We start from the raw sequence: 22,934 nt of genomic DNA, 5'->3' as shown, positions 1-22,934 counted from the left end.
AAAATTGAATTCCATTATGTGAGGTAATCTTCATGATTGTCCTGGTTAGTTTTATTGTCATCCTGACACAAACTAGAGTCCCCAGGGAAGAGGAAACCACAATGGAGAAATTACCCAAATCAGACTGTCCTGTGGCATATTTGTGGAGCGTTTTCTTGGTTGCTGGTTGATGTGATGTAGCAGGGTTTAGCCCACTGTGTGCAGTCTCACTGTGTGCATTATCATTCCTAGCCATGTGGGCCTTGGCTGTGTGTGAACTAGAAAGCCAGTCAGGAAACAGCTCTCCTCCAGCATTCCTGCCACTGCTTCTGCCTGAGCTCCTGCCCTGACTTCACTCAGAGATGGCTGTGAGCTGTAAAATGAAATAAACCCTTTCCTCCTCAAGTTGCTTCTGTTCATGGGGGTTTATCACAGCAATAGAAAGCAAACTAGGCTGCTGTGATGTGCAGATTTCTGAGAGAACAAATAAACTAAAAAGCTTCTGCGTTAAAAAAAAAAAAAGCAAACTAGGGCAATCTTCATTGGCTTACTTAAGACACAGAAATCTGTACTTATATTCCTACTGTTATAATTACCTACTGTTTCTCACAAACCACACTGGTTTTGGAGAAGCAGAACGAATAGCCAACCATAAGACTTAGAGTAACTAGCAGTAAGAAACCTGTAAACTTTGTTGGGGAAAGCTGCAAAAGAAAACGAGTAACTTCTGTATTCACCTACTTTAGAAGAAACAAGAGCACTTTGATTTTGCATGTTTACTCAGAAGTTATATTTCAAATAATAAACTAGGTCTAATATAGAAAAGGCTACGAGCCCATAATTAAAAATGTTATGCTATGGAATTCTTTGCACATCTACTGGGAGTCAGAACGATGAAAATTGAAGTTATTACATTGTGTTTTGTTACTGATTTAAAAGTGGAACAGCTGCTTCTGGGTTCCTGTCAGTTCGGTGCTGTGTGACCTTTGCACTAATGGGCTTCTCTGCAGCGTAGAGCCTGGCCGTACGAGTCTTCACTTTGACTCAGGACTGAGTTCCCCAGTTCTCCAACTGAAAAGTACCCTTGTATCAGAAAGTTTCTGTACAGTTTGCAAGTAGTGAGTGCTGTCCCAAGCTGAATGAGAGGCTTCCTGGTTAGATGTAGATGTCTGGACACCACAGTTCCGTCCTGCATAAGATGTGCAGCGGGGCTTCTTACCTTGTCTCCGGCTGTTCTCCACATTCTCTTTGCTTATAAACATTGGCTTTTATGGTAGAGACAACTTATTCCTAGTTTATGAGTTACTTTCAATACCTCTGTGGCCCAGTTAAACTGGAAGACAGAAACAGACATTTCTAAAACCACCTTCAGAAACCGCCATCAATGGGACAAAGAACAGCAACTCCACGTTAAGTGGCATTTGCATTATTTAATACTTAAACTTGCTAAATTGTGAGGCGCGCGTGTAATCGTCTCGCCAGCAAGAACGCACACGCCACACATATCAAGATCCTTCCGTAAGAACACGTTTATTCCCAAAAACAAAATGGTGGAAGAAGAAGACGAAGAAGACGCCAGGCCCGGGAAAGCACTGCTATATATACCCTAGAGCGGTGTGCTCACCTTTGATTGGCTGCTTACTCGTTGCGCGCCAAAACGCCGTGGGATGGGCTTTAACTTTGGCGGGCTTTTACCATGGCACATGCGCAATTTACTTGTTTACTAGGAAGAATCCCGGATGCCAGGCAAACGCGGCTTCAGCGGCTTCCTACACTAAATGAGTCTACTGTAGGAGAGTATTAATTGGTCCCACAAAGATTGTTACTTTTCAGATCTACAAGATGGCTCAGCAGGTAAAGTGCTTGCTGCCAAGTCTGGTTGGGGGTTGGGGGAGAGGGAGAACACAGGGTCCCACAGATTGTCCTTTGACCCTCCAAACTTCTTGTGTACACCCTCATGCTCCTCCCCTTTCTCACATACACGTCAGATAAATAACACATTTAAAACCATGTTAACACATGTCTAGCCAGGTCTGTGACCTAAGCACTCTGGAGACTGAAACAGAAGAATCACAATTTTGAGTCCATCCTGGGCTTCCCAGCAAAAGCCTGTCTTCAGAAGGGGAAATGCAGTATCCGTGGGGCATTGTTAACAGACAAGAGCTGAACTTCAGCGTCATCGCCCTAATAATGCAGTGATGTTTCTTCATTCAGAAATCAGTAAAGCACCCTGCTTGGGAAATTTACTGTCATCAGGCTCTAGGCTTTGTAAAGGAGACAGAAAATGAGATTCTTCTGATGAATAGGACTCAGTACCCCAGTGCAGCTGGATGAAGCCCTGCACTTGTGGAGTTTTACAATGATGGAAAGTGTATATCTGAACAGCTACATGATGTTATATGCTTTTATCGCTAACAAAGAAGAAAAGAAAAGTCTGTGTAAGGAAATATGTCTGGGATACTGGGGCTGGAGGAAGGTATCCTTCCCATAGCACAGTAAAACAGCACTCTGAGGTCCTGACATTAGAGCACAGGCCTGCAGCATGGAGAAAACCAAGTGAGTTCAAAAGCCTACCTGTTCTTAGACTGTGCCAGGACCAACAACACGGGTAGAGCTGAACAGAGAACAGCACATTCATGACTTAGCACTCATAAAGCAGAGGAAGGCGAGGTCAGGCCAGCCTGGGTTACACTGTGAGACCTTGCCATAGGAGAGAAAGAGGAGGAGGGAGAGAGCAGAGAGGTGTGCAGTGAGATCAGACCATAGGGATAAGTGCACAGAAATGACTTCAAGTCTTCCAGCATGAGATACTCAGCTACTGGGGGTGTTCTCGGCTCTCGGTGGAAAGGTGGCTAGAGGGGACAGTTGGAGGCTCTAAGAGAGCATTGCTTCCGGGAAGGAGATGATAGCATTGAATTAGGGCGGACTGGTAAGGGGAGCAGTGGTGATACTTGGGAGGCAGAGCCGCCAGATTATTCCAGATAGGAGTCAGTTTTCAGGGAGGGAGAGAATCAAAATGACTCTAGCTGACAGGTTGGAGAGTATAGGAGTTGTGTATCCAAGACTGTGGACAAGATAAGTAGGTTTGAGTGAGGGGGCTCGAGAGTTTTGTCCTGGTAGCAATAGTTTCCAGAGCCTCTTAGTCACCTATTCGGGAAGCCATAGGATGGAGGCTAGAATTTGTAGCATTTGGCCAGGGCTTAGACATACACAGGAAGAGTTAGGAAATAATATTAAATAGAATCACTAAGAAATTAATTAGAGACAGGCCCCAGCTTGAAACACGGGTGGTCTAAAAATGAGAAGGCAGTAGGGTGAGGGCGCCCTGCAGAGACAGACAGGATGGGTGTCAGGGCTTTGCTTTAATATCTGTTTTCTTGTGGATCCTTAAGCTGCTTTCTGGATCTGAAAGACACCAGTTTATTGAGGTATCAGTAGCATATTAGATGCTAGTGCATAGCAAACGCTCGTTTGTGTTTGTGTCTGACAAAGCATTCGAGAGTCCTCCGAGAGCATGTGCAAGGGTGGAGATCGGCTTTCCTTGCTTACTCCGTTCCTCAATTTAAGCTACTCTGACACCTAAGCTGTTTTGTAAATGCATTTGCTGTAAGAAAATGAGGATGGGTTAAGATTAGCTGAACACGAAACATTCTTCATGCTGTTCACCGGGAGATATGTCTGCAGGTGAGTGGACCACAGTGTCTCCCTTGGGAAGGGGCTGTGCACTTCCTCTTTATGAGACTTGTGCGATTACTATGTAATCTTTTTAGCTTTGGCTACTAAGACACTTAGACTGTTTGTGTTCAGTGTATAATAAGTATTTCAAAATTGACTTGGACATTTATATACTCTGCTTTTTCTATTATTAGCTTTTACTTTTATTTGCATTATGTTATTACATTATCATGAATATAAGCTACCTTAAATCCTTTTTGAATTGAGCTGTGATATTGAGAAAATGTAAACATATTAGGCTATAGCAATAAGAGAATATATTATTTGGGCATTCATTTAAGCTATAATGCTGTATTACATGTGAACATTATATACAACAACAAAATATACACAAAAGTGCAGGTGTTAATACTTTTCAAAAAACTGGCTAAAGCATTTAAAGTAATGTTTTTAAAACGTCAGAGAGATTATAGAGTCGTAAATTAACAGGCAAGAGAGAAGTTGAGCATCCAGAACAGCGGAGAAGCCCTAAACCATCTTCCCCAGAAAGTGTGATGGACTTTCAGAGAACTGGAGTCTGTACGTAGACAGATCAGTCAGAGTTGGAAAGAATCAGAAAGAACAAAGTTGGGGGATCTGGCAGGAAGCCCTTTCCTACAGCAGTTGGCGTCCAAGGTCAGAGGAAAGTTAGATGGGACCTGGGACAATATGGAGAGAATCCAGACCTGCTGGGACTTCCTAGACTTGTTGACTTGTACCCTGGGCACCTGCTGCTGGGGCTTGCCCCTGCCGCTGAGATGTCTAGAGAAGTTTCTAGGTTGGTTCTTAAACTCGATTTTTAAGCATCTCCTTACAGATGGCACGTGCTGTGGCCAAGCCAGTGGGGATGGGAGAATAACCCTCTCAGGAGGGACTAAGGAGAGCTGACATGAAGTGTTTTCTCCCACTGGGAAGACCAGGTGGCATGGTGTTATCAGAGACCATCACTTTGATTCTCATGGGCCAGTTTAGTGACAGGGACCTCAGTGTGGAGAGTTAGGACAGTAAGAAACAAGTCATCAGTTTAGTGTCTGTCCTAAAAACTTAAAGTAGTAAGCTATTATAATAATAAACCCTTGCTGCTGAGTAGTGACTGCTGTGTCGTTTGTCAATATTTTGTCTTTTAGCCAGAGTTGCTGTGGATGAAGATGACGACAATGCTGGGCAACCCAGTGATGACAACGAAGACGAGGAAGACTACGAGCCGACGGATGAAGATTCTGACTGGCAACCAGGAAAGGAAGATGAGGAGAAGGAAGATGTGGAAGAGCTCTTGAAAGAAGCAAAAAGGTTTATGAGAAGGAAAAAGTAGCTGTTCTGCAGCGACTTAACACTCACATTTTCTTTTTCTCTGTGGGAAATAATCATTCTCCTCTTTTAATAGTTCTTTGCACTTGAAACCTTGAAGCACCAGCCTTCAGTGAAATAGGTGGAATGTGTGCTGTGGCCTATTTTGGTGCCTGTTTAATGCATCTGTCAGGGGAAGCAGGTAAAGACGCTGGGCGACTGGTATGTTTCATATACTGTACATACTGCTAATAAAAAGCTATAGGTTGTACAAACCTTTGATCTTCTGCTTAGAGGTCTTTATTGCGTACCCTTCAAGTTTAGCCAGGCAACTATAGAACAGTGGGAGAGCATAGCCTCACACTACTGTTGAAAGAGTCCTTCACAAAGCTAGACTTGAACAAATGATAGGCCACAGTGTGCTCTGTCTCTAATGTATTAGATGTGGCTTTGTGATTTCATATGCGGCTTTTGTCCTTTGAATCCTGAGAAACTATTAACAAATAGATGCTGAAAATGATCCTGTTAACCTACAGGGTAGTGGTACTCGCCTTGCAAGGAAATGGTTTTTGCATCCACAACTACGAGTGTAAATCTGTGAGAGTGTAAAAAAGACTGAAGAGCACTTCAGTTGCTCTCACATGCCCTGCCCGCTTACTTTAGGATGCAGAGAAGCTTCTAGCCACAGTCTTCTCCGAGGGTCGCCTGAGACAGGTGAGTTCTCTGCCATGGATAGGGTTCTGGCCTCTGAAGAAGCCTCTGCTCCAAGGAGTGGAGCATCTCTGGTTTTACGCAGCTTACACTTTTCACTCTGAGCAGTCTGTGCAGATTGGGGGTTCATCAGATCATGAAGCAGCAAGCCAAAGCTCCTTGTCATTCTCTACTCCAGAGGAAATAAAGTGCGCATCTTAGAACAAAAGGTGTCACATATGTTTTCTTGGTATTTATGAGTCTCTCCATGTAATTGTACAATGTTAAAGTTTACTTAAACTGAAGACAGAATAAATATTTCCCTATTATCAGTAGCTGTGGCCTATTTGCAAACTTGTTTTCCCTTCTGTGTCAGGTTCTCTAGACAGAACTGATAGGATGTACGATACAGGGGATTTGTTAGATTGGCTGCCATGGGGAGGGCTGTGTAGTCCATATGGCTGACTTCACCCTGAAGAGACAGAGAACTAGCAGCTGTCCAGTGCATGAAGCTGAGTGAAGTCCTCAGCAGTCCAGCCTGGCATGGTGGCCTAGCAGATCCCAGAGAGCTGCTGGTCCCTGTTCTTTGGAAAGCCAAAGAAGCGAGATTCCATGTGTTGGCCTAGGAGAGCCACACAGGCAGAAGTAGGGCTGACATAGTCACCAGCAGGCAGGGGAGGGATGCCCCAGAAACAGCACAGCTTTCCCACTGCTTTAGATCTGCACTGCTGGGTGGCAGCCCCCTCTGGGGAGGGTCTCCTCCCCTCCCCCAATTAATCCTTCTGGGAAACACCCTCACAGCCCTGCCCAGAGGCACATGTTTTAGCTAAACCTAGATCCAGTCAAGTGACAGACTAAGATTAATACACCTTCTGGTGTCTCTGTTCTTGAGGGGTTGATGAACCTGTGAATCTTTGGACTTCTTTCCATCCTGCACTGACGCAATCTTTAAAGGGTTCTTTAACCCTTCCACTCAGTATAAATCCAGAGAGGCTGAAAGCCTCTGAAGAACTGTAGGTAGCACCTACAGAGCATTATTCAAACATTACATATGCCAAGTGCTGGTTGGTCAATGACTGAGTAAAGAATCCACTAACCGCACAATGGAATATCTGGCCATAACAAGAAGTGAGGCACTGATACGGGGTGCAGTGTAATCCTTGAAAACATGCTGGGAAAAGCTAGACACCAAAAACCATACATGATAGGAGCTTGTTTGTATAAGATATCTAAAATGGGGACATCCTTGGAGACAAAGCAGAGGTTGTTAGGGGCCTTCAGAGGTAGATAGGGAGGTTGCTGGTGCATATGAAGTTAGTTTTTGAGAAATACGAAGATTGTAAAATTAGGGGTGAGAACTGGACAATGAGAGTAAGCAAAAGTGAAGGAGGGTACACATAAAAAGTGAGTTAGTGCTTGAGAGAGTCTCAGTGAAGCTGAGAATGGTCTTGAGTAGAGCAATTTTTTTTAATTTTATTTTTAATTTTTTTTTATTTGCCTACATGTTACGGGTACTGGGATTATAGGCATGTGCCATTAGGAACTGTAAGCCCAAATAAACCCTTCCCTTCCATAAATTACTCTGGTCATGTTTTTATCACAGCTACAGAAAAGTACCTGATATGATGATTTCCCCCTGCCCTTTTTCCCCCAACCCTATGTGCTGACCCTACCCCCTGGTTTTTCAAATCATGACTTCTATTTCTTTGATTGTTATTATGTATATAGTTCTAACTTATATTTATAAAACCCGAGTTTCAACTTGGTTGTGCATTAGAATTCTTCAGAAAAAATTTTAAAGAAGTGCTGGGCTCCATCACAGACCTTTGGGTCAGAATTTTTCAGTTGAGCACTGGTTCTAGTGGCAAACAAATAGATCTTCACACTGTAGTCTGACATCAAGGATGAGATGCTGTTGAAGGAGATAGAGGACAGACAGAGTGAGCCTCTTATGTGGGTCACAGGTGAGCAGCACAGCCCCAACCGTAAGGACCAAGCATCTCAAAGGAAAACGGTACCAGAGATACTCATTTTCATGATAAAGATAGGAGCCATAGCAAGTACTCTTTGAAACCAAACTATAAGTTCAAGGTTTTCCTCATCAGCATCCTATATTAATCTGCACATTTTAAACTCTATTAAGTGTGAGCTCAGCCTCTCACTACCAGCTGTAACCGGAGAACTCAGATATGTGCAGGGGAGAGTCAGATCTCTGGAGCCCATAGAGGAGACCTTTAGTAACAAACTCCTAGAGGATGAGAAAAATAAACCTGTCCTTATTTCATTTCCTGTTGCTGCAATAAAATACTTATAGACAAAAACAACGCAAGGAGAAGAGGGTTTATTCTGGCTCACAGTTCAACAGTCCATGGTCCACCATGGAGAAGCTGGGGCAACAGGAGTTGATCTCACTGTATCCATATTCACTCAAGAAGTAGGAAGTGGTGGACGCTTGTAGTGGCCATCCTTCCCCATTTATGCATACCAGGATCTCCTGCTCAAGGGATGGAAGGAAGGAAAGGAGAAGGGAGATTCTAAATTCTCTCAACAACATCAATCACCACACTAATGTGAAATTTTAATCTGAATAAAATCATCTTAGTGCAAAAAAATCAGATGGGAATTTTAAGTTATAAATAATTATGTTGTGTGATATGCAAATATATACTTGATAAATATTTTGTTTTAAATGTATAAGAGAAAAGATTAAGAATAAATGAACCGGGTGTTTTGCCCCTCCCCCCCCCAAAGCCAGACAGAAGTATCTATATAAAACCAAGAAAAGCAGGACAGACTGTAGTAAAACTCTTAAGATAAAGGACTAAAAAAAGGAATAGACTTAATTAATAAACAAAACACAGTCTTTGAAGTGATCGATAAAATAGTCAACTCTTAACAAGACAGGAGTTAGAGATGGAAAGCTTTCAACTCTAAATAGGAATATTCTAAAGTTTGCAAAGGGGTATATATAATTTTTTGTCAGTTATCAGATCTACATGAATATGACTTTTAGAAAAATACAATTGGTTAAAATTTACTTCTAGAGAGATTTTTAAATCTTAATAGATTCAAGGAATAGGAATAGGAAATAGTCAACTCTCAGCTCACTGAATCCTGACTTTACGCGTTACGTCAACCAAACCTTAATTCACAAACTAGCTTTCCTGTTAGAAATCTTGAGATGTGGGGAAGTGGGGAGCATCACAGTCATCTGAAGGCACCACTGGAAACCTTAACCTCACCTTGAACATAGAACGTCCTACTGACTGACCAGCTACCCCGCACTGCAGTGAGACAGCAGACCTGGCAGGGCGAGGCTGCAGATTCGAGGGACTTCAGTGCCAGGAATGGATCCATGTACTCCATCATGAGTTTTTAGGATAAAGTCTGTATTCTAGAAGCAACCACAAGTCATGCTTGGCCACCCATCCCCTTATGCCAGTTACAGAGTTACAACATAAATAAATAAATAAATAAATGAATGAATGAATGAATGAATGAATGAATGAATGAATGAATAAAAATGTCTATTTAGTGTGGTGACATGGGGAACAGGGGCAAAGGCATCTGATAGCACCAAATGCAGGCATGAGCAAACAGTTCTTGGTCATCAGCTTTTCAGATCTAAGCACTTAAAATTTTCAGTGTTAAGTGTTAATTGGCCAGATCTTTCTATAAGTCAATATAATCATAGCTATTAATATTGAAGTATTTGACTCAGCTATTCCTATTTTAGGAAACTGTTCTATAGACACATTTGAAGCTCACTATGAAGATGAATACACCAAGAAATATGGCTCTATCTATACTAATTGGGGAAAGGAAAACAAGCGATGAAATAACGCAAAAGGAAGCTCTAGGCAGAAATTTTTTTGCAACTTACTTTTACTAAACATTCAACCTCTCTTCTAGCCCACCACCCAGCAGAGGTAGTGGAAGAGAAGAGTTATTAGGATATGAGGGAAGTGGATCTGTTCAGCAATAGTTCTTTGGGGCGAGCTCGATCTTCTTTGGCAGCAGTTCAGTCCTGTAGCAAACACCGAATACGACTCAGCAGCTGCAGACCAGTTCTCTACGCAGGCAGACACCACACATGAACTGGCAGCTTCAGTCCAGTCATGAAGAAACCTCAAGGCTTGGCAACCAGCCTGAGGCCTCAGAGTTGGCAGGAAGTTGAAGAAACCTCACAGGCAGTTCAGTTTCTCTCAATGGAGCATTACCACAAGTGGAACTCAGCAGAGCTAAGTAAGGTGAACCAACACATGCCTGTCCTTAGCGAGGAATAGTGAGGTGGAGCAAAGCAAACCAATACCCCTCTCCCACGGTCTGTGGGGTCGTATTTACACTCCTCCATCATGTGTCCTTTCACGTGTTCGCTATAGCAAAACATCCTTTCACCTGTGTCTGCTTCAGGAAAACATTCTTTCATGTGTCTGGTTTAGGAAGACATCCTATAACTCCTGTACCCCAGCAAAACATTTTGACATACCTGACTTTCCAAAGAAACTAGAAGTTTCCTCTTCAGGACGCAACCTAAAATGTCCCTCAGTGAGAGAGGGGAAAAGTTATGTATACAAATGATAGCATTAACTCATGGTGAATTCACCAAGGTGAATAATGAGTCCAGTATAATTATATGCAAAGTAGTTATCTGTATATGTATTTGCATATTAATAGAAAATTGCTAGACTACATACATAACTGCTGTAGAACTGTCCTCCAAATCAGGATGGCCATAGGGAGGGCAGGCCCTCGGTGGAAACTGTCAAACTCAGTGGACATACAAGTATTCTGGCTGAATCATATCAAAATGTGTTTGACACTTGTGCCCCAAATATATGTTTCTGGGACTTATGTTTGATTCTGGAAGTTAAAGAGACAGCATGCCATCTCAAGATGAAGCTCTTGGAGACCAGGTAAACTGTTATTTCTGGTGGCACAGAGATGTTTCTATCAAGGAACTGTCTGACTAAATTGGACTAATGCTCCCCACCTATTCCCTGAGGGTTTCCACTAAAACAGAAAACAACATCTTTTTAACTGTTAGAATTTTGGGAGGTTTTATGGATTCCTGGAATATTCCTCATCACAGGTTAAACAATGACTCCCTGGCCCACATCTGATGCCTGGACTTCCCTTGTATTCTCCAAATTCCAGCATAGCCTTGTAGGGCAATATGAGGTGGGGGAGTTGGTGGAATCATGTGTGCGCATCTGTGTGTGCGTGTGTGTGTGTGTGTGTGTGTGACACTGTGAGTGTGTGCGTATGAGTTGTGTGAGTGTTTGTGAGTGTTGTGTGAGTGTGTGTGTGAGAGTGTGTGTATATCTTAGAGTATCTGTGTGAGTCTGAGTGTGTCTGTAGAGGCATGAAGTAAAATAGGGTGAGCCCAGAGTGATGCATTTTTACCCCAGAAGCCATTGCACTGTCTGGAGATTTGCTCACTTTCTGTGGTCCTCCACCCCCCACCCCCCCCGTGATGCTATTGAGTGATGAATCACGTTTCTCTGGATGTCTGGGAGCGTGAACTCTGCCACAGTGCTGACGTTGCTGGGTCAGCAGTGGACACAGAGTGCTCATCTGTGGAGTACGGCTGGGAGGATGGCAAGCAGGGTACACAGAAGCTGAAGACCTCAGACTGATGCACGGCACGGCACAGCATGGCACGGCGAGGCACGGCGAGGCACGGCGAGGCACAGCAGAGCACAGAACAGAACAGCACAGACCAGCACTGCAGAGAACAGCACGGTACAGCACCGCACGGCACAGCACGGCACGGCACAGCACGGCACCGCACGGCACAGCTCGGTATACCACAGTACTCTCTCACCCCTGTGCTTAGGTAGGGCTTGCAGGATATTTGTAATTGTATTAATCTTATTGTATTAATGTTGGTTTAGTGAAAGGTTATCATCAGAACTCATCTCTTTGGCTTAAAAAAAAACAACAAGTTATTTGTTCCAAAACAGATTAAGCAAACCATACCAAACATCCTTGGTTACCTATTGGAGAAACTTACCTCTTTCGACTGTGTTGGGAGGTAAATTCTTGACAGGAGCTACAATTTAGGTGCTTGGCAGGTCTAATTAAGAGGCACAGATGGATGCCTGATAGTCTTCATAGATTCAGTACTTGTTTCTAAATAACAGCTGACAACTCAAAGGTGGTATTAATCACTGTGTCTAAATATTAGTCATGCCAGCTGGGAGATGGCGCTTTCATGGCTTAGCTCTTTTCCATTCTGTATAAAACAGCTTCTGGGAATTAGCTACGATTTCCTAGCCAGGGTACATGTTTGTTGCTGAGGTAAAGTTAATACGGGTCTTTTAGAATGCCTAACTAACTCTGCGTGATGGTCTGGCTATTTACTGAGACAATGTCTAGGAATGAAGGTGGTCATGCAAGCACTTATCAAATATTCCCCCCTCCCCTGAATTCCAAATACATACAGGGGCTTCATGAGGAAAAGTTCCGTGGGTCTTCAGAGCTCCGTGTGCAACACGCTGTGCCAATGTGTTTAACTTGTTACAGATTTATGTGCAGCTGAATGCTGAGGCTTCTGGGAGGAAGTTTTAGATCAAGTACATGTTGCCATTAAGGGAAAGCTTGACTCTGAAGTTAGGAAGCAGAACAAAGGCCACACAAGTTACGCTTCTTGGCAGGCTGAACCTTTCCTCAAGGATGTCCTTGATACTTCCAGGTAGGCACAAGTCGGACAGGCAACCCACACTAAAGACTAAACAGTGAACTCTGCCTCCCCACCACGTCCCACATTGGCTGCTTCTCTTCTATTGCGTGAACTTTGCTCTGCACAAGCCAACTCCTTGTTCTAAGCCGACCCAAGCTCTTGTTTGTACAGGGTGAGGAGCCATCTCTTGCCAGCCTGGAAAGTACTTCTTTCAACCATTCCTTATGCAAAACTGCAGTGACGAATCTCTTGGGCCCAGAGGCAGATTCAAGCACGAAGTCTGGAATTTCTCAGAGTAGACTATTCAAAAGGAGTGTAATAGGAAGTTCCAAGCAGTGGCGAGAAAGGACTAGAAGAGTAGTTAGTGTGTATGGTATACATGTAAGAATTGATTTAAAAAATAAATTCTTATATATAACTTATATATAAATTTATATATACAAAAGATATTTATATGTATACACACACATGTGTGTGCGCGCACGCACACACACACACACGCATAGCTTTCTCTGTCTTCTATGATGGCAATGCCGTTTACTATCAAGTACAGGGTGGCAGCATTCCGTCATCCAGCGTGGCACAGGGCTTTATGGCACTCAGCTTGGATGATGCATAGAATCAAAGGCAGACAGAACCAGATGTGATGGTTAGTGTTTATTGTCCACTTGGCGGGCTCTGGATTACCTGGAAAGTAATCTCTAGGCATACCATTGAGAGCTGATGTCAATCAGGGAAACTGAGGAGAAGACGCACCCTGAATGAAGGCAGCAGCATGACCTGGACTAGTGTTCTAGATTACATGAGAAAGCAAAGCCTAGCCAACACCAGCATCTGTGGCTTTCCGCTTCCTGTGGTCCAGTGCCTCCGAGTCCCTGTTGCTATGAGTTCTCTGCTCTTGGAGAATGAACCCTGTGCCATGTGAAGCATGAGGGCAAATACCTCACCCCAGAAATGGAATCCACAGTGGACCAAAGTAATGACATCACCAAAGTCCAACTAGCTGAACCAATGAGTTTATTGAGGTTACAGGAGTACGCATGAGGTCACCAGAAGCCCACCTCAGCATGAATGACAGCTCACAAAAGCTGGAGCCCCAGGACTCCCTGCACAACCTGCTCAACACGTCCAAGAATCTCTTGAGCACTCTTTACTGTTTATACAACCTTGGTGAGGGAGGGGGCTATGAATCTGGGAATATTCCAGAATTTCCTTAAATCAGTTATTTACTTCCTAGGTCGTAATGAGTCTCCTTTTAGAATTGTAGTCTCTCATGACATTTCCCCGAGGATAGAATGTTTCAGTTTAGAGAAAGTTGGTATTCGAGACCCTGGCTGTGTGAACTGAAACCAATCTTTCCTTCCATGGCTGACATTGGACAAGCATTTTGTCACACCATGGTGAGTGACCAAGAGAGAGAGCTGGTGCTGAGAACTGGGGCCACTGTTGTAGTTAACTCCACTGTGTGGTTCTTAGGCTGTTGGAACTGCCTTGTGGGAAAATGTGGACATGTTTGCAACTTTGGGCTAGAAAACTTCTTGAATGCTTCAGACAGAACTTAGTGGGTCATTCTGATGGGATTTGGAAAAATCAGAAGAAACAGAAAAATGCAGACCATAGAAGGTTGTGTGGCTTCAGCAGGGAACAAGGGATCTATCAGGAACTGGGCTAGGGGCCATTTTGTGTGATATTTTAGGCAAGAATCTTGTTTTGTTCTGCCCTGAGAACTTGAACATCATTGAAGGCTGAGGCATGAATCCTGCTTAGTGCCCTATTCCAAGTCTACAGAGATAAAGACCAAAAAGTTGGGAAGATAAATTTAGATTTTTTTCTTCTAAAGTAAAGTCTGTTGACAAGGAAAGGGTGTAAAACAGTTAAAGGTTGAAACCAAGGAGCATGGTAAAATAGAGACTACAACCTTTAAAGAAAAGGATCCTGATAAACAATGGGACAATAGCAAATGTGACCTCAGGGTAAGACTGCACTTGTAAAGGGCTCTAAATTGTAAGAACACAAATTTAGTAGAAAAGAGACAGCCTGAGCTGAGAGTGAAGGAGAAGAGTCCTCCAAACCCTCAAAAGCAAATGTCCAAGGAAGTGTTTGCTCGAGTTCAGCAAGAAATGAATGCAGCTGTGGTCTCAGGCACACAGGCGACATCTCCAACCTAAGCTGGAACTCAGCATCGTTTATATAGTGCTAGTTCTTCAGGTATCAAAGATGCAAAGTTTGGACCATGTGAAGTCTTACTCCAGGGTTCAGAGAGCAGCTGAGGCCTGACTACGTGTGGCAGGGTCAGAGTTCCTTCAGTGAGGCTCTCAGAGGCCACCGCAGGAAGCTGTAAAGGACACATTTTACCTTATGTTTTTACTCCACCCCAAACCAGTTCTGTCTAGATCAACCCATCTCCCTTGCTTTGGGATATGTTCTGAGACATGTTTGTATAGAAATTATCAAGGGGTTGCAGAAGGGCATAGCTTACTTCCATTGTTTAAAACAGATATGCTGTGCAGTACGGCACAAGTCAGCAGCATAGGTAAGAGGAGAGTGTGTTCATAGTGTGTGCATCTGAGCCACGTGCACTGCTAGGAGAGGGATGTGTGGACAGCACAAACCACGTGAGTGCCAGCTTGCTGAGCTCAGCCTGGCTACCTCAGAGCCCCAGGATTTGTTTCTTTTCCCTGCTGCATCTCAGCCTGGTTTGGGGTAACCGTTCCTTGCTGCGCCTCACTGTCCCTTTTGGAAGGGTGATGTTTATTCTGTGCTCATGTGTATTTTAGCCGTACAACTTGTCGTTTGATGTTGTAGATGTTAAGAGATTGCCTTGAGTCTCATGTGAGACTTTGGGCTGTCTTAATCTGTGCTGCTGTTCTTAAAGGCTGTGGGAGCGTTTGGAATCGGATGGAATGTATTCTGCTTTTTATGAGATGGCCATGAGCCTGTGGGACAAAAGGTGAAGGCTTATGGCTCAAAAGTGGTAATTTTAGGTGTTGGGTGAACAAGGGATGGCCCTCTGCTGGTCAGTATTGATGCTCAATTTGGCAGGCTCTAGAATCTCTAGGAGACAGGCCTCTGAGCATATTCTTGAGTTATTATTTGGATAAGGGTAGTTATGGTGGGAAGACTCACCCTGACCATGAGAGGAACCATTCTCTGGGACGGAGGCCTGCTCTGCACACATGGAAGTTAACCAAGCACATTCAGGGCTCCCTGTTCCTTGCCTGTGGCTGTGTGAGCCGCTGCCTCAAGCTCTGTCACAATAGCTCCTCTGCTGTGACAGATGGAACCCTAAAATCTGGACTCAAAACAGGCCCTTTCTTTCTAAGTTTCTTTAATAAGGTATTTTGTTACAACAACTTTATTTTTCTAAAATAACTGGGAGGGGGGGTTGTAGTTTCAAAGGGATGATTCCATTTTACAAGATCCCTGTCAGTTGTGGGAGTTGGGCCTGTTGTCCTGCTGACGGACTCCTTGTAGTTCTGTTAGCAATAAGATCCCCTGAAGCGGCCACCGGGATGGCATGCTTGTCTTTTCCTAGTGAGCCTGGACTGCTGAGACTGAGAGTCGGTTCCTGGCCTTGGAAAGGTAAGGATAAAGGGTAGACAGGAGGAAGGAAGGGTGCAGGGGCTGCCAGAGGTCATTCCTCCCCTAAAATATCCCCAGCAGATGGCCACGTCTAACTGTAACCCTTCCCAAGGAATTATCCTTCTGCAGGATAGCTAGACGTGGGTGGAAAGGTCTACATTTCACCGCGCTAGGTTCAGATGGGTTCCGCTTTTGAGGCATGCCGCTGATTATTATAAATGAATTTTTGATGCAAATCTTGAGCATTAGAAGGAAGGGTAGGTGTGACTGAGGATGTTTGCCTAGGTATGAGGCTGACGTCCAGAGCCCTGACCCAACATGGAAGGCATGGTTGGTTGTACTACCCGAGTCACCAATGGTCTAGTTTTTCTGAGGGTGACGGCACTCTTTATTCTCACCCAACACTTAGCCCCGTGCTGGGTACTGAGCCTATTCACAGCCAATGAAGTCCAGGTCCATCTGCTAAGTGGTAGATTGTCTGCGACACAGGGAACACTATAAACGTTTCCATGCGAGACATCCAGATTACTCAGTGTTAAAAACTAACTCCAGTGGAGATACTGAAGAGCTCGTGTGCGTGGTGGGGTGTGTTCAGGCATGTCTGCAGTGTGGAAGAGCACAGCAGGAGAACCCAGACCTTCATAGGTGTCAGGTGCATGCTTGGCTATTTAATTTTTAAAGTTTCAAAGCTTTTAGTTTTGTTTTCAAAGTCTTATCATGTTTATCTAATTCAAGGTAATGTGGAAAGTCAATTTCTTCTCTATACTCATCGGTGTATCAGAAAAAAATATTAAAAGTGATTGAAAACATGCCATAAGTGGTTTATTAAATTCATCAAAGATTAGCTCATATCTCTGGACTTTCCTCTCAGTATCTTTCAGCCAGACCTCAGCCTCCGAAGGTATTTCTCTTTCAGTGTCGTGACTAAAGATGTATCTGGCAAGACTGCAAGGGGCATCTTCATTCAGTGTCGCCTTGACTGAAGAAGTCCTTCTAATGACCCAATGGATGAAGTATCTTCAAAAACTACGTAGGTGGGCCAGTGAGATGGCTCAGTAGGAAAAGAAACCTCCTGCCAAGCCTGGGAACTTGAGTTTGATTCTTAAGCCCCACACGGTAGAAGGAGAGAGCCAACTCTCAAAAGTTCTCCTCTGACTGCTACATGTGCCATGCACGTGAGTAGACACACACACACACACACACACACATAAACACACACACGCACGAATAAATTAAAAAGTATAAAAAACCACAGAAGAATATTTGTACTGAATCATGCAACTGAATACTGGGGAAACTACAACGTGTCATAGTTAAAGAACATTTGCATTTTATAATATGTAATGATTTCATTTCAGTAAAATTAGAGAAAGCAGACAAGCAGAAGACACAGCATATAAACCACGTGTAGCTACTGCCACCGTCACCCCACCAGGGGCAACTCCTCTTTTGTAGTCTATTCCTGTTTTGCAGTTGGCAAGTTAGACTAGCGTGAAACGAACTCACCAAGGTTACAAGGGAAAACTAACAGCAGTGATAGGCTAAGAAGGGAGTCACGTGACCACGACTGCTTCCTCACATGCCCCATAGCAGCAGTCATAGCTAATGCGTGCCACTCTGCCCTCCACTCCCCCCCAACCCCCGCCCCAACTCACACAAGTTCTTTTCAACTTCTGAATCCAACCATAATTAGTGATGTGTACAGGAATGGAATTAATACTCTCACGTGGACTATACCCCCTTGGGCCTAAACTTACAAAGTGCGTGAGTTCTGGTTTTTATCTTGTACTTTGATTTTGCTTTAAGGCCCCACTGATACATCACTGTCGTGGAGAACTGGCTACCGAATAGAGCAAGCTGCCATAAAATGGTGAGATGGGTGCCCGCTTAGCACCATTCCTTCAGACATAGACGATTTTGAAAGAGGAAATTCTGATTGGAGACCCAAAGGCCGCATTATGGTAATCGCAGCTGGTTTCCTGCGTTAAATGTCTTCCTGCTTCTGTTTCTGGCAGTGACTGACAGTTGGCTTAATCTAATCCAAGCACTGATTGCTTTTCTTGACCTTTACTAAGAAACAAAAATTTTGAGTGCTGGACATAAGTGGGGTGTTTAATGTGGGAAGAATAATGTGTGCGTCACTCTTGGCAGCCAGGAGATCTGATTAGCTGTGCCGTCTATATCCTACTCCAGAGTGGGATGGGGTGTGGCTGGGTAGTCGCCGGTCTCTTCCAAGTCAGGCATGCTGGTCTCTGGTTGAGTCAAAGAGGCCTGTAGCTAACCACTGCTCTCAAGTGATTCCCAAGTCGTTTTTATTTGAATCATCCCAGTCGGTTACAGTTTTCTTCGTGGTGACTGAGTTGAACAAACTCTTTACCTTTTTCCTTCATTTCTTCCCCCCAATTCCCCGCCTGCTTCCATATGTGCTCTCCGCGCCCTCTCCTGGGAGGACTGGGTAGCGCACCAACTGATCTGCCATTTCCCCACCCCCTCCCTGCCAAGTGTGGACTGCAGGGCACTTCAAGCTTTGCAAGGATGAAGCCATTGGACCTTCCATGTCTCCAGCATATACTTGGTACCCGATGTGGTGAACACACTACACTGCAGCTTTTACTTGTATATCCAAAGTCATTTATATGACCCATCTTTCATTTACTGTGTGGTCTTTTAAATTCCACCATACTTTCTTCTTTTTTTTTTTTTCTTTTCCTTTTTAGTTTTCAAGACAGGGCTTTATTGTGAAGCCCTGGCTGTCCTTGAACTTACTCTGTAGACAAGGCTGACCTAGAACTCATAGATCGCTGTCTGTGCCTGTCTCCCGAGTGCTGGGATTAAAGGCGTGCGGCACCACTGCTCCATTTGCTCCAGCAAATCTTTCTAAATCCCTTTCTAGAAAATCCTTGGGAGAAAAGTTTCCCCTGTGTATCTGGCTACTCCAGAACCTGCCTGGGCATTTCCTGTACCCAGTTGTGATCTGCTTTGACATCTGTCCTCTCCTGGGAGTGGTGAGCTCAGTCTGTGGGTGGCAGCCCTCCTCTGTGAACAGAATCCAAGAAAAGTAATCACGACTTTCGGAAGCATGTTTTCTGGAGTGCAGGTGTGCACATGACTCCTGTGTGACTGGCTACCCTAAACCTACTGCTTAGTAACATGCAGAGATGCTAATGTTTTTGAAAATATATATTTAATAACCAACAAATGAATTACATTTTATCAGCAGTTTTGTAAAACTGTTGTATTCAAACTTTTTAAAAAATAAAAATGAAAAATATACATGTACGTGCAATTTATAAAAATTGCATATTCTGACTTTAGATAACAGTCATTTTATTCTTTGTATAGATTCTTGTACATTAGTCAGTTTCTTAACCTTATCTGTTTTTTATTCTGTAACATGAGTATTTTACTAAAAATTAAAAAAATATGGCCTTATTTTTACATCTTCAGAGTTGTCAAGTATGGGAAATCAACTTGAAATCATTTTATTTTTCTTTGAAGAACACAAAGTTGTTAGTGATAAAGTACCTACTATAGATGTGGAAGTATTCAGTGACCTGAGAGCAAACTTTGCTAAATAGAGCTGTCCCAAATAGATTTAGTTTTCTATCGATAGGAAGCTATGCCAACTCAAACATCTTTGTATTTATATTTATAGTCCACTATCCTGTGCCTCCACTTAGGATGTCTTTCTACCATCTATTTTTATACAATAGACACATCAAATATATGTTCAGCAGAGGACCGTAGATGCACTAAAAATCATAGATCTACTCAATGTCTTCTGGTTTCAGCACTGGGCATGGTTATAAATAGCAGCTTCATCAAAATTTCTTCTTGCAGGGACCAAAAAGTTTTAAGATGCAAAGAAATCCCCCCCCCCAGAAAAAAGAGAATGGTAATTTCCCCATCTATAATCACACAAATATAAGTAAGATTAAAGTCCCCATCAATGTGGATGCACAGGTATCTCTGTAGTGGGACAGAGTCCCTCAGGAGTGTGCCCAAGAGGACTACAGCGAGACCATGTGGTAGATCTATTTCCAGATTTTTGAGAAGCCTCCACACTGATTTCCATAGTGACTGAACTAGGTAACGCTCTGATCAACAATGAATAAGTGTTCCTCTCTGTTTACAATACCTAGAATGGAAACAGTCCAGATGCCCATCTAGCCTTGGATAATGGACATGTGCAACATTTACACAACAGAGAATTATTCAGATGTGAAGAAAAAGGAAATAAAAAAATAGTTTCTATGAATCAATACAATCACCCTATGTAAACTTGTCGGTCTTCTCTTCAGGAACGTACAACTGCCGGCAGGAGAGAACTTGCTGATATTTTCTCTTTCCCAGTACAGGTTTTCTCAATGGATGCTGTATCATTTTTGCTTAATGTCTTCTAAATCCCAGACTGTTTGTCCCTTGGAAGTTGCAACCAGTCTGGCATTAACTAGCATCAGATCATTCCCACGGAGAAAGTGCCTCACAGCGATGGCCTGGCTTACAGGCATGCTGCTCTCATAGACGTTCCTCTGGGAAGCACTAGGCACTGTGAAACGCTGGCCGGGGTTTTGGCTTAGCTCCTGACACCTGACGGATTTGATGACCATATACAGGCAGTACAGGTTAGAATACTTGATGCCTGTGGGAGCTTCTGGAGGGCTGATAGAGATCGTTTGTTAATCTCATTACCTAGCACCAAAGAGTTAGACTACTGGAGGTGACTAATTAATATACCACTGAGAAAGTAATTACAATGTAGCAAGCACGGCTACAGAATAACAGTCCTCTTTCATTCTGACAAAGAGAGTCTGCAAGGGTGTCTTTTCTCTGTTAAAGAGAATTCATTAATTTTGCCCTCCTGTTCAACATAAGGGATAATTATGCTTTTAAACCAAGGTTAATATGCATGCTCCCAACGCATTATGGGCTCAGCATGGTGTAGCCTGAACTACAAACTGTTACTTTTGTTTGGTTTTAAATCTGTTCTCAGAAGGGAGGAATCGGAAGGGGAGAGAAAACTGGCAAGGAAAGGCTGTGGAGGAGGCAGAGGAGAAAGCCAGGCAGCCCAGACTTTTGCATGCTCACCCCAATCCTCCACATTCAGTGGAAGGAACTCCAATTGACTTCTCCACTCTACTCGAAAAGGCGTGAACTCCTTTTCCTTGAAGTGGCATTTTGGGTAGTGTGGATACATATATATATTTGAGACAGGGTTTCTCTGTATAGCCCTGGCTGTCCTGGAACTCACTCTGTAGACCAGGCTGGCCTCGAACTCAGAAATACACCTGTCTCTGCCTCCCAAGTGCTGGGATTAAAGGTGTGTGCCACCACTGCCCGGCTGGTAATGTAGATGTTTGTTTGTTTGTTTGTTTGTTTGTTTGTTTTATGTGTTTTGGAAGTACAGGTTACCCATTGCCAATCTTCCTGTTACTTTGTAGTCAGTTTATATATAAACTCTTTCCCTGTTACAGCTTAAAGCATTTTCTAAAGGGAACAGCCCACAGTGGTCTTTTCTCAGGACTTCCTTGGGTTTAAATATGCTGCTCCACTTAAAGTGCCAAGTGCCATGTGGTAATTTCTATATTAATGTCACCTCTCATCTAGAGTCTGAACAGCGTGTAAGTCGAAGAAACCACTGAACTGTCAGGACACTTGCTAACCACCACTGAGGTGTATGAAACAAAGATTGTGTCTATGTGTGCACTATTGAACACGAACTAGAACTAGATTACCACTCCAGTGTATAATAATCTAAGTTGATAAGGTTATGTGAAGGAGAGACCAAGATGCAACTCAAATGGGAAACTGGTTATCTAGCCCAAATTTATCAAACACCAAGTTTTCATTCTCTCTGAAATAGGTCTTAATGTTTTATAGTAACGTGTTTAATATAAAGTGTATATGGATTTCCTGATGCTGCTGGAGAGATGGAATTGTACTTTACCCTAACCTAATTGTCTGATTGTTCATTCTTTTGACTTTCTGATGGACCTTCTCGTTACTGAAGTGGTTCTTCATCTGAGACCTGTCTGGATCAGAGTCCCACCTGCAAGTGTCTGCCAAGTACTTCTAGAATGAAAACCAGAAAGAGAAAATAATGTGTCTCTGTATGTCAAGTCTATGTTTATAGTGCCATGTGCTTGACGCTAGTGTATACCAACAGCTGGGCAGTGGATGAGCACTGCATACTGTATATAAACAGCCGGGCAGTGGGTGAACGCTGAGTACTGTATATAAACAGCCAGGCAGTGGATGAGCACTGCATACTGTATATAAGCAGCCAGGCAGTGGATGAGCACTACATACTGTATATAAACAGCCGGGCAGTGGATGAGCACTGCATACTGTATATAAGCAGCCAGGCAGTGAATGAGCACTGCATACTGTATATAAACAGCCGGGCAGTGGATGAGCACTGCATACTGTATATAAACAGCCAGGCAGTGGATGAACACTGCATACTGTATATAAACAGCTGGGCAGTGGATGAACACTGCATACTGTATATAAACAGCCAGGCAGTGGATGAACACTGCATACTGTTTATAAACAGCCAGGCAGTGGATGAGCACTGCATACTGTATATAAACAGCCGGGCAGTGGATGAGCACTGCATACTGTATATAAACAGCCGGGCAGTGGATGAACGTTGCACCAGGATCCAGGGGAAGTTCTTGTGGAGGTGTTGAATAAGCTCGCGGTCCATTGCCAAAGCCTTCTGGAAATGACTTCATCCTGGTGAAGATAATGTTCATTTTTGCTTTGAACTCAGGTGTGACCAATACTCAGAGCTTTTCATTAAAAGTTGCGTACACTGAAAGAAGCTTCACTTGGCTCTATCTTATGAAAGAGTTTCAGCCATGCAGCTTGTGGTAGCATCCGATCATGGCTCCCTCTGACCCATGTAGGCCATTTTTGAGTTCTCTCCTCTGTCTAGCATTATAGATTCCATCCAGAGTCTAGGTGTTTACTACATATCAGGAGATATTTTGAC

The 22,934-nt window shown here is 43.5% G+C and overlaps 1 protein-coding gene across 1 annotated transcript in view; it reads left to right on the top strand.

The window, feature by feature from the left end:
* Nucleotides 1-5,005, top strand: part of LOC114630319 (uncharacterized protein KIAA1257-like) — an 18,950-nt gene extending 13,945 nt beyond the window's left edge. The window contains 1 exon segment of the mRNA XM_028778455.1: nucleotides 4,825-5,005. Within this exon segment, the coding sequence (XP_028634288.1) occupies nucleotides 4,825-5,005 (181 nt within the window).
* The last annotated feature ends 17,929 nt before the right edge of the window (nucleotides 5,006-22,934 follow it).

Source organism: Grammomys surdaster, unplaced genomic scaffold, assembly GCF_004785775.1.
Source record: "Grammomys surdaster isolate TR1022 unplaced genomic scaffold, NIH_TR_1.0 336, whole genome shotgun sequence".
Classification (NCBI taxonomy): Eukaryota; Metazoa; Chordata; class Mammalia; order Rodentia; family Muridae; genus Grammomys; species Grammomys surdaster.
The sequence above is the reverse complement of the archived record's forward strand: the minus strand, read 5'-3'. Positions and strand labels throughout refer to the sequence as shown.